This window comes from Juglans regia, chromosome 7 (genome assembly GCF_001411555.2).
Source record: "Juglans regia cultivar Chandler chromosome 7, Walnut 2.0, whole genome shotgun sequence".
NCBI classification, from domain to species: Eukaryota; Viridiplantae; Streptophyta; class Magnoliopsida; order Fagales; family Juglandaceae; genus Juglans; species Juglans regia.
The window spans coordinates 44,946,225-44,959,048 of record NC_049907.1 but is presented as its reverse complement, the minus strand read 5'-3'; the positions used below and the strand labels follow the sequence as shown (position 1 = coordinate 44,959,048).

The window sequence follows — 12,824 nt, the reverse complement described above, 5'->3', positions numbered from 1 at the left end:
GCATCTTTAAGATTAATTGATTAATTATGAAAGAAACTATATATGTATACTTTACGTGCTATTAAAAAAATGATTTGCCCGCATTTACATTATATTTTCAGGGTTTATGTATGCATCGGTAAATATAAATTTTTGTCAGCATGATAGGCCACGTCGTTCATCAAGAATCCATAAACCAAATCCCAAATATTTGGGATGATCTGGTACGTGAGGAACCGGAATGCATGGGGTGCGACTGGGTCAGCAGGAATTGACGCATGAAGTGCGCATGAAGCCTCGCACGAACGCACAAAACCGACTGGGTCAGCTCGCAGGACGCACGCACGAACGCCTGAAGCGGAAGAACGAGTCTGCAGAAGAAAGGGTCTTCAGTACTTACGTTTACGTTTATGTTAGTTTCATTTTCATTTTACGTTCTGTTTTATTTGTTGTATGCTCTGTTTCATGAGCAATATTTTCGGTTCTTAGTCTGCTTAGTCCGCAAGTTGAGTCCGCAAGTTTCCTTTTATTTAGTCTGCACGTTCCTTTTATTTCGAGATGTAAGCTACCTAACTCTGCTATTTAAGCAGACGTGAATGGTGAATGAAATCATCGAAAAAATTTATTGAGTCAAATTGTGGTACATTCTCACCCGAAGAGAATACAAATTTCCTTTAGTATTTTCTGTTCTATACATTTGGGACCTATCATTGGCCTCAGAGCCAGGTTCATTTTAATGGGAACCAATAAGGAGCGTATCGAGCAGTTGGAGGTCGGGCTTGGTGGAGTGCAGGATGGGTTACATAGGATGGAGCTCGGCATGACCGATAGGTTTCGTCAGATGGAAGAAACTCTCAATCGCCTTTCCGATGTCTTGCTTGCCAACCAAGAAGTTCCTAATCACCATCAAGAAGGCCACGACGGGGGACGTATGGTGGTATCCTCCAAAACTGCAAAACTTGAATTTCCTCAATTTTCAGGAGATGATCCGACGGAGTGGTTCAATCGTGTGAACCAATTTTTTGAATTTCAAAATACTCCAGAAGCTCGAAGAGTTTCTTTGGCTTCTTATCATTTGGAAGGAGAGGCCAACCAATGGTGGCAATGGATCTGCAGAACATTCCAAGAAGAAGGGCGCGCTCTCTCATGGGAAAATTTTGAAGATGAACTCTGGGCTCGCTTTGGGCCTTCGGAGTGCGAAGATTTTGACGAAGCCCTTTCAAGGATTAAACAGACGGGTTCCTTGCGTGAATACCAGAGGGAATTTGAACGCTTGGGCAATCGAGTTAGAGGCTGGACACAAAAGGCGCTGATCGGAACATTTATGGGTGGTTTACGAACAGACATCTCAGACGGGATTCGCATGTTTAAACCTTGAAAGAGGCCATCAGCTTCGCACGCATGAGAGATGACCAGCTGGCAAGACAACGGAGATTCATAAGATCTCCACCTCCAGTGCGGGCCCCCCTAGCGCTTCCACCACTAAACCGAACAGCGCCAACAGCACCTGTTGCCCCAGTTCGACGTCTAAGTTGGGAAGAGATGCAGCGAAAACGACTGCAAGGCCTATGCTTCAACTGTAATGAACGATTTACTGCAGGGCATAAATGTCAAGGGCCCCAGATTCTTATGTTGGAAGGAGACGATGAAGATGCAAACGTTGTCTGTGATGGTGAAAATGAAGAACCAATCGGAGAGGAGAACCACGAAGGGCCTATCGATCCAACAATTACGTTGCATGCATTAACAGGTTGGACAGCACCCAAGACCATGCGAGTGGCTGCCAGAATCGGTGCACACAACGTCATTACGCTAGTCGATAGTGGGTCAACTCACAATTTTATTAGTGAGCGTATGGCCAACCTACTTCGATTACCAGTGATACCAACTAAAACCTTCACTGTGCGGGTAGCTAACGGCGAGAATCTTAAATGCCACAGGAGGTTCGATCAGGTACCAGTAAATTTGCAAGGCATCAAATTCTCATTAACTCTATATGCTCTACCACTCACAAGATTGGATCTAGTTTTGGGAATTCAATGGCTCGAACTACTCGGGTCCGTGGTGTGCAACTGGAAAAAGATGACCATGGAATTTTCTTGGGGGAACCAGACCAGACTATTGGTGGGAATCGATGGCCAAGATATTCAAGCGGCAACTCTTAAAGAATTATCCAAAGGTGTTTGCCCAGGCCATACCATCTTTGCTTTGTGCATGTAGGTCACCAATAAAGAAATCCAAAACCAGATACACCCGAGCATGCAAGCTGTGCTACAAGAATTTTCGGATGTCTTCACAGAACCGTCGAGCTTACCACCTGTCCGTGAAATTGATCACAGCATTCCATTGAGAGAGGGAACCGAACCAGTAAATGTGCGGCCATACCGCTATGCGCATTATCAAAAAGATGAGATTGAAAAACAGGTCCAAGAAATGCTAAACTCAGGACTTGTTCAACCAAGTACTAGCCCATTTTCATCGCCGGTATTATTGGTCAAGAAAAAAGATGGCAATTGGCGTTTTTGTACAGATTATCGCGCACTCAATGCAGCAACAATTAAAGATCGATTCCCAATCCCCACTGTTGAAGACATGTTAGATGAACTCTATGGTGCCACGTATTTTACCAAGCTCGATTTACGGGCTGGGTACCATCAAGTACTAGTAAATCCTCTTGATATTCCTAAGACTGCTTTCCGAACGCATAATGGACATTACGAGTACTTGGTTATGCCATTTGGCTTATGTAATGCACCATCTACATTTCAAGCCATTATGAATTCCATTTTCCGTCCTCATCTTAGAAAATTTATCTTAGTTTTCTTTGATGACATATTGATCTATAGCCCTAATTGGGGTGCACACTTAGAGCATGTCAGGCAAACCTTAGAAATATTGAGGCAACATCAATTCTTTGCCAAGGCAAGTAAATGCGCCTTTGGGCTACAGGAAATGGAATATTTGGGGCATATTGTTACCAACCAAGGAGTCGAGGTGGACAAAAATAAAATAGCAGCAATGGTGGCATGGCCACGACCTACTAATATTTCAGATCTACGTGGATTTTTAGGCCTGACAGGGTACTACCGAAAGTTCGTCCAAAATTATGGCATTATAGCTCGGCCACTTACCAACCTCCTCAAGAAAGGCCAGTTCGGGTGGACCGAAGAAGCTGAGACTGCCTTCCTTGCACTTAAGCAGGCCATGACATCAACCCCTACATTAGCAATGCCCAACTTCAACGACTCCTTCACCATTGAGACAGATGCCTCCGGCGACGGAATTGGAGCTGTATTATCCCAACAAGGCAAACCAATAGCATTCATGAGTCGAGCCTTGGGAGTGACAAAAAAAGCCTGGTCCACGTACGCCAAAGAAATGTTAGCCATCATTGAGGCTATACGTTTGTGGCGCCCATACCTTCTGGGTAAGAAATTTTACATTCAAACTGATCAACGCAGTCTCAAGTTTTTTTTGGAACAGCGGGTCGCCACACCAGAACAACAAAAATGGGTAGCAAAGCTTCTCGGATATGACTATGAAATACTGTATCGCCCTGGACGTGAAAATTCAGCTGCAGATGCACTATCCCGTAAACAGGGCAGTCCTATTCTTCACGGAATTTTCATTCCGCAAGCCAGTTTATGGGAGGAAATCAAGCAAGCCGCAGCGACAGATCCGTACGTCAATTCAAAGGGTCGTTTGGCAACTGACCAACCCAACGGACCATACAAATGGCGTCATGGGCTACTTCTCTTCAAAGACAAAGTTGTCATTCCAGATGACAGAGCCCTACGCGAGAAACTGCTGCATGAGATTCATGATACCAAGATGGGCAGACACTCCGGCGTTTTACGCACATGCAAACGATTGAGGCAGCAGTTCTATTGGCCCTGCATGCATAAATCAGTCCAAGAATACATCAAAGCGTGCGAGGTATGTCAAAAGGTCAAAACCGAAACACTAAATCCTGCAGGACTCCTTCAGCCATTGCCCGTTCCCTGTAGAGTGTGGGACGACATATCCTTAGATTTTATCGAAGGTCTGCCAATCTCCCAAGGCAAGGACACAATTATGGTGGTTGTCGACAGGCTGAGTAAATCAGCGCATTTCCTTTCATTGACCCATCCATTTACTGCTAAAACCGTGGCAGATAAATTTGTAGAAGGAATTGTCAAACTCCACGAAATGCCCCAATCCGTGATTAGTGACCGAGATCCAATTTTCATTAGTAAATTTTGGCAAGAATTCTTCAAAATGTCAGGTACTAAATTGCAGCTCAGTTCCGCATACCACCCACAGACCGACGGACAAACGGAGGTAGTCAATCGCTGCCTTGAACAATACCTGCGATGTTTCGTGCACCAGTGGCCCCGCAAATGGAGTTCTTATTTACCTTGGGCAGAATATTGGTACAATACCACCTATCATAGTTCTACAAGGATGACTCCATTCCAGGCACTATATGGCAGGCTGCCTCCTGCCATCCCATCGTATACAGAAGGACTATCCCCAGTTCACGAAGTCGACCAACAACTACTCAATCGAGATGAAATACTCCAACAACTCAAGAGTAACTTGGCCAGCTCCGTTAATCGAATGAAGCAAATTGCAGACACCAAGCGGAGGGATATTTCGTTCGACATCGGCGAACGGGTTTTGTTGAAGCTACACCCTTACCGTCAACAAACAGCTTTCAAACGGGCCCATCAGAAATTAGCTACTCGTTTTTACGGGCCCTACGAAATCTTACAGAAATGTGGACCAGTGGCGTACAAATTAAAATTGCCGGAAAGCTCACGCATTCATCCGGTGTTTCATGTATCGCTACTTAAACAATACAGGGAGCATGACGGCCATAAAGAGCCAACGCCGACAGCGTTGCCACCCATCTCAGATGAAGGAGGACAGCTTCTCGAAGAAAGCTTAGTGCAATGGAAGCATTTGCCCACGGAAGAAGCCACCTGGGAACCCACTACGGCATTACTAGACAAATTCTCGCATACCATCCTTGAGGACAAGGATCCGCTGGTTGGGGGGAGTACTGATAGGCCACGTCGTTCATCAAGAATCCATAAACCAAATCTCAAATATTTGGGATGATCTGGTACGTGAGGAACCGAAATGCATGGGGCGCGACTGGGTCAGCAGGAATTTACGCATGAAGTGCGCATGAAGCCTCGCACGAACGCACGAAACCGACTGGGTCAGCGCGCAGGACGCACGCACGAACGTCTGAAGCGGAAGAACGAGTCTGCAGAAGAAAGGGTCTTCAGTACTTACGTTTACGTTTATGCTAGTTTCATTTTCATTTTACGTTCTGTTTTATTTGTTGCATGCTCTGTTTCATGAGCAATATTTTCGGTTCTTAGTCCGCTTAGTCCGCAAGTTTCCTTTTATTTAGTCTGCACGTTCCTTTTATTTCGAGATGTAAGCTACCTAACTCTGCTATTTAAGCAGACGTGAATGGTGAATGAAATCATCGAAAAAATTTATTGAGTCAAATTGTGGTACATTCTCACCCGAAGAGAATACAAATTTCCTTTAGTATTTTCTGTTCTATACATTTGGGACCTATCACAGCACTTAATTCTTGTATAAAATATAGCGACCACCTACTATTGATGTCAGGTTAAGCTGGTAAATAAACGTCATTAATCAATATATATAGCTGGTAAATATATAGATAGTATAAATATGATTATTTTTTCAGTTAATTTGCAAATTATAAAAGTCATCATTAATCTAAATGCATGGCCGGATCTTAATGGATTTGGATGCTATATATAAAACTTCTATGAAATAATAGTTTTAAGATATAAATTAATAACTACAATAGTACTTTATCATGCATGCAAGGTGAAAAATGATGATATAATTCAAAAGTTCAAAGCGTGCGTAGCTTCCTGTTAATTATTTGGTAGCCATGGAAATTTTACAAATTACCAACTCAATTTGACATTATCCAATAATGTTTCTTCTCCAAAACAAAAAGTACTGCATGTTGGGAACTAACTTATAATCAGACAACATATATATATATATATATATATATATTATATATATAATTGCCGTCGAGGGTAACAAGTTTCCGGAGTACATGAACACCATGCGCATGCATGCATGTAGTCGATGATGATAATTATAGTACTTTTATATTCAAAGCTAGCATGCATACCCCAATCATATAGGAATCATTATTTATATATGAGATGCATCCCACTATCTTGTTCTTTATTTTACTGCAAATCCAAGCCAGAACTTCTTCTTACAGAGGCTATACGTACGTTCGTGGGAGTTTCCCCTGAACCTTTTACGTACTTATTAATCTGCATCTGCTGCATATAATATGCTACATCAAAAACTGTACTGATTAATATTTTCTTTGAATATTATTTTTGTTCATGGGGGAAAGAGGGAATTAATGGTCAATACCTGAGCAAAAACTGGTGGGATTGGCTATGGGAGATGCCTCTTGCATCGTTGTATACAGATACTATAGCAAACAGCAAAATTAACACGATATCCCTGCCTACTCACAGGCGAACAACTCATACCACACCCACATGGATAACGTTGAGGTGTGGGCGGTAGGGGACGGGGATGGAGAGCTGGAGGTGGAGGGGGAAGGATAGGGAGAGGTGGTGTGCGCGGTAGGGGACGGGGATGGAGAGCTGGAGGTAGAGGGGGAAGGATAGGGAGAGGTGGTTTGGGTGCTAAGGGAGGGGAAGGATCCTGATCCTGATCTACTACTTGTGCTACAACTAGCACAGACAAAATCAGCAAAATCATCAACATCGTAACTCTCTTCATCTTAGTTATTGTTTCCTTCAACCACTCCAAACTCTCTTCGATCCTTTAGTACTCAAAATGTGAAAATTTGAGGTTTGAATAACAAAACCATGATTTTATAGATCTGGAAGTTGGAACACTTTATCAAGATCAATGAGTAGTACTGCATGCTGAAAGTTTTGGTCATGAGTGGAACTTCCATTGATTTTCTACATTACTTATTGGGTGTTCTAATTACCTTTTTGTCATCAATACATATCCAAATTCCAATTAACTTTCCGATCCTCGTGTAATAATTCCCTTGTATCGACATTCAGTATTCTACCTCTATTGTAAACACTGTCATAATTAATTTAATTGCAAGTTGAGCACAAAACCATGATCTCATGATAGTAATTAGTATTGGAAAATTACCTTGTCATGGATGAGTGGACTCTAGCTGGCCGATTGAAGTTTTGGCCATCGGTGGAACTTCCACTAATCTATGTTCTAGTTAATTATTTGGGTGCTCTAACTTTCTACTGATCAATCAGTGATTATCAAATGAAGAAGTGACACAGAGACTATGAGATATACTAGTAACTATCATCATAGCTTATGAATTTTTAAAAAAAAATAGTCGAGTTGTCATCGAGCGAGGTACGTAGGTTCATGTTATTCTGAGTAAATTGAGTTCGGGATTCATTTACGCTGTGTAGGGTACTTTGTATAAGAAAAGGTAAATACATTTGTCAATAACGACAATAGCCACTTTTTTTTTTTTTTAAAAGAAGAGGACAGTACCCAATAGCCACTTAACTAGAAACATTAGTATAAATTATATAATGCCGTTAATTAAGGATAACATGATTCATGACAACATGACCATGTAGCTAGGCGACGGTAATAAAATACAACTTAACTACTTTTTGTATTCAAAACATGCCCCAATCATATGAGAAGCGTTTACAAGCCTTTTATATATACATATATATATATATATATATTTACACATACTAGGGAACGGCTCTGGGTGCATTAGTCTCGGGATGCACTTGACATAATAATTTAAATAAAAAAAATCAGTAGTTTATTTCTCTGAAAAAGAATATATATATATATATATATATATATATATTTATATATATACCACGTGCTAGATGCATCCCAGTATTCTTTATTTTATTGCAGATACATGAAGCCATTAGTTATTCTTCTAGTTGTTACGTAGCACTTTTCCCCTCCCGCTTTATGATCTACTTTTGCTGCCACATTAAAAACACTCATGACTAATTTGATAATTGAAGAAATAAATTGTAAATCAACTACATTTTTAAGCCATTGATCAATATGAAATTTTTAGTTGTTACTATTTGTTGTGCGTACAGTAAGCTAGCTGCATTGAGAATACAAATTATACTTTTTATAGGGGGAGCCGAAGAGGGTCAATACCTGAGCCAAACTGGTGGAATTGACTATGCATATATATGGGACGGTAAGTGATCTAGTCCTGCATCGTCTTATACATATTTCCTGGCATTTCTGATAAATCATCCGAATCCTACGCCTACAGCTCAATAATCTATATATACCGGGAATTAGCACATTTAGGCCGGGTCAGGTTGTTCTTTTGGTGGGGGAGGGGGAGGTGGAGAGGGTGTTGGTGCTGGGCGATGGCGAGTGGGGGGAAGATCATAATCATCAATATCCAGTACTACATGTTCCACAACTAGCTAGCACAGACATCATCAGCAACGTAACTCCTCTCATCTTGTCTTTATTCACTCCAAATTCTCTTCCTTTGGAACTGAAGTTAAGACAAATTTAATTCAGCTATGAGTAAAAAAAGTCATGATACAGCTAGACTTGGAAGTTGGAACACTTCGTCAAGAATGAGTGGGCTTAGAAAATGAGTGTTTGAAGTTTTAGCCATTAGTGGAACTTCCACGCAACTTGTTGGGTGTTTTGACCTTCTTCTGGTCTTTATAGTACATATCCAAATTCCTATTAATTAACTACCCTGTACGTGTGATATCGGCCAGCTTGTATTGATCCACACTCTCTTCCTCTGTTCAAACAGTACTGTCAATTTACAAGTTGAGGTACCGCATGCAAAATCATGATCTCATATATAGTACTCTGGCAAATTTGCCATGGATGAGTGGTCAAAACCATGATCTCATAGTTGTTTGAAAAACTTCGCCATGTATGAGTGGACCATGCATATAAAAGGCGTTTGAAGTAATTTTGGCAATCAGTGGAACTTCCATTAATTATTTGGGCGCTCTAACCTTATCCCTATCGGTCATTACGCATTAATTAAGATAATTATCTATGGGAATTCAGAAAACAAGTTAATTAAAAGAACCTTGAACCCTTATGATCTTATTCCTTCTTCATAAAGAAAGATTTAGATGAGCTTTGCTATATATATAATCAGTGAACTGAGTTGGCCGGTTGGTAACAAGCTGCATGGGGAAAGTACGTTTGTCATGACTTACTTAACGACAACAGCCCCATGATATCCAGAAAAGATTAGTCAATGAGTTCCTAAGTAATTATTTATAAGGGATTTAACGACGGAATGCAACAGATCATGATCATCAGGGTCGGAATCTATCAATTGCTTGTACGTAGTTCTCTGAAGATATAAAAAATAGTGATTCATTGGTCTTCCGGTTAATTAAGGTTGTGAGCTGCCATATTTATTATGGGGATTCAATTAATTACTTGTCAGCCATATAAAATTATATTACCAAAAATGATACTTGCAATCGTGAATGTGTAAATGTCGTGCAGTCGTTTTAAAAAAAATGAATAAATATGAGATCCACATGAAAAGAAATTAATTTTTTATTAGTGGATCCCACTCTTTTTTTCATATTTTTTTAACATATTTAAATATATTTAAAAAATTAAAAAAATACACTAATATATTTAAAATCACTTTTTTAATCACTAAGTAAAAAAAAAAAAAATGGACAAGCGGTCAAATGGAGTACTGGGCATAGCCGCATAGTAGTGTTTTTCTAACTCTATATTTATATACACACACACTACGAAATGCATGCCCTCTAGCTAGCTTGGCATATATATTAAGACTTACTAATTTTAACACCCAAAGTGCTGATCCACAGTATAAACTGATCAAGCTAGCATTAGTTCAGATTTATATAATAATTGGATGCATATATTGCATGATCTCATTAGTTGTTTCTTTTTGTTTTATTACAAGCTGACATGTATAGCACATGCATGCTAGCTAAATACTAAACATTCTTCTTGCAGCTATTGTAGCAAGCTTCCACCCGATCTTCGTTCACTTTGTCTGCATTTGCCACATTAAAATTAACCAAAGATTAGTATACTATAATAACAAACATAAACACATTTGTTTCTATATATATATTAGATGTAGCAGATTTATGTACTAAGATTTTGATTTTTTTTTCTTTATGTTTTTATATATAGATATATATATATATATATATATAAATATATATACATACCGGAGGCTGCAAGCTTGGTGGATGTGGGGTCAAGACAAGTAACGGTGCACTTGAAGATGGAATAGGAGAGATCTGCAGGATAGTTGCAGTGTAGCTTCTTGCAATGGTCTAAACAAGCCGCGTAATGCTTTGGAAATTTTTTAGCAAGAAAACACTCAGCAGAACACTTTGTATCACAGTCCTGACCAGTAGTAGTACCGCTTGGTGCGTCTTGTGTTAGCACGGGAGTCAGAGGAGGGAGTAGTATGGGTGTTGGCTCGCCCGGAGATACTTGCGCTAAAACCAGCGCAAGCATCGATAGCAGAACAATCATCATTGCTACAACTCTCCTCATTCGTTCTCTTCTATCACCTTTGCATTAGCTTTCTTTCAATAAAAAGTTTGAATAGGGAACCCAATTTATAGAGTTAAGCACTCTTTGGTGGTAATTAATAAGTGAGCAATAAATGAAGACTGGCGTTTTGGGCATTCATGGAGATTTCATTAATCCACGCAATTAATTATTGACTAGATCTCTATCTTCTTGAATGCATCCTTAAGATGCTGAAAGATCAGTTTCGTGTGGATCATTAAATACATCAATTATTTCTGTACATATTAATTAATATAGATGTAAAATAACTAAAATATAAATATAAAAACCATCAATAATGTGTTTAATATATGAATAAATTAACAAGCTTGTAAATAGATATTTAAAAAAATACAATTCTGCATCTAATTTCCTTCACATTAATGCCATTATGTCCCATCCATACAAGTACTCCCACTAAATCTCACGGTTTGTAGTTGAATATATACTAGTAAGGGCAACGTGCCCTGCCCGTTTGCCCGGTTGATCATTTTTGTTATTTTTTAAAATTTTAACTATAAATTGGACATAATTTTATCTATATTTTTAAAACTTTTTTTTTGTTTACAACACATTATACACACAATTTGTAGAATATTTATAACTATAATATAACGATTTACAAGAATTAAGTCACAATTATGTATAGATATTTTTAAAATATATATTACAAGAGCGAGAAGTTTGAAAAGAGACATTTAAAACATTCAGATAATTAACTTATGGAAGAATTTCTTTTTAATATTTATTGAATAAAATGAGAAAAAACTTGAAGGAAATGTTTTTTAATAATAAATGGTTATGAATAAACATGATCGCTCAACATTGAAGTAGATGTATTGTTATGGACATTAGTTTTAGAATAATTGATATTTGAAGACGATTCATTCTCTCTTATATAAATGGCTTTATTGTTGTTTGAATAAAAAGAGAGCATGCTGAGACTCTATTTGCCTTCGTATTTTATTACTTGAAAATTTTTTCAACTCAGCATATCTCTCTCTTTTTTCTAGTGGATCTCTTATTTTTTCTCTTCTGATTAAGTACTATACTAATTTTTTATTGTCGGATGTTTTTCACGCTCTTCAAAGTTTATTCATAGAAGATGTTAGATAAAATTAAAAAGAATTAGTGTTAATAATGTTTAAATATATTTTTGCATTTAATAATGTCGTCTTACCAGTCGGCTTAAAGTTAAGGAAGATTAGCAATTCTGTGTTAATTTCAGAGTGTAATCTAAAACACATTTGAAAACATATCAAAGATGTGGGTAAATATGTATATATGGCAACATATATGCATAACAAATATTATAAGCATTTATAGTAAAAGCAAAAAAATAAAATAATTAATTCGAAATAATTTTATACAAATTATATTAAGTGAACCAAATGAAATAGTAGATCTTAGAATAGAATAAATCTATTAAAAGAAATCAACACCATGAGGAAAGGAAATATTCATGCAACAAACATATAATATCAACAATTTATCTTGACTACATGCGCATTTATATAAATATAAAAAAATTGAATAATATTTTTCAAATGAGATAGAAGAAAACATATCAAAAAGTAGATGACAAATAAAAGAATAGTGCAAATAGAGGAAATTGATAACAACCGGATTGACGAACAATAAAGTAAGAGCAAAAGCAGCTAATCTGTAGTAAAAAAATAAAAACATTAGAAAAAATATTCTAACTAACAGATGAAATAATCTCATCTCAATTAGGATCTAACCTATAAAAAAAAAAAAAAAAACCTCAGTATCCAAACTCACATAATCGGCAAAAGAGCAAAAACATAAGAGAACCGGATTTGATAAGAAAAATAGGAAAAAAAAGAGAGAGAGATTGATGAGAACACTGTTCATCCCTTACTTATTTTCAAATAAAGGTCTATTTGAAAATAGATCTTATTCCAAAATTCTCATATCATATCTCATCTCTTTTTTAAACATAACTGAAATACAAAATTTTTAAAATAATCATTACAACTTTCTCAAAATTTTAAATTTCAAATAATTTATTTTTTAAAATTTGAAAACAAAAATAATATTATAAAATTATAATCTAAGTGTCTAATGATATTTTAATTTTATAATATTTTTTATTTAACTCTTTCTCTCTTTCAATTAATTTTTATAAAATTTTATCTCATCTAACTCTCACCAACATTATATAAATTTTAAGAGAATGAGAAAATTAAAAA

At 37.5% G+C, this 12,824-nt stretch overlaps 1 protein-coding gene across 1 annotated transcript; it reads right to left on the bottom strand.

Moving 5' to 3' along the window:
- Positions 1 to 9,882: 9,882 nt before the first annotated feature.
- LOC109004888 lies at positions 9,883 to 10,627 on the bottom strand. The gene is made up of 2 exons (XM_018983594.2): positions 10,260 to 10,627; positions 9,883 to 10,078 (listed from the first exon to the last, which is right to left on the bottom strand). The coding sequence occupies exons 1-2, from the start codon at positions 10,591 to 10,593 to the stop codon at positions 10,020 to 10,022; spliced, it is 393 nt and encodes a 130-aa protein (XP_018839139.1). The 5' UTR covers positions 10,594 to 10,627; the 3' UTR covers positions 9,883 to 10,019.
- Positions 10,628 to 12,824: the final 2,197 nt, after the last annotated feature.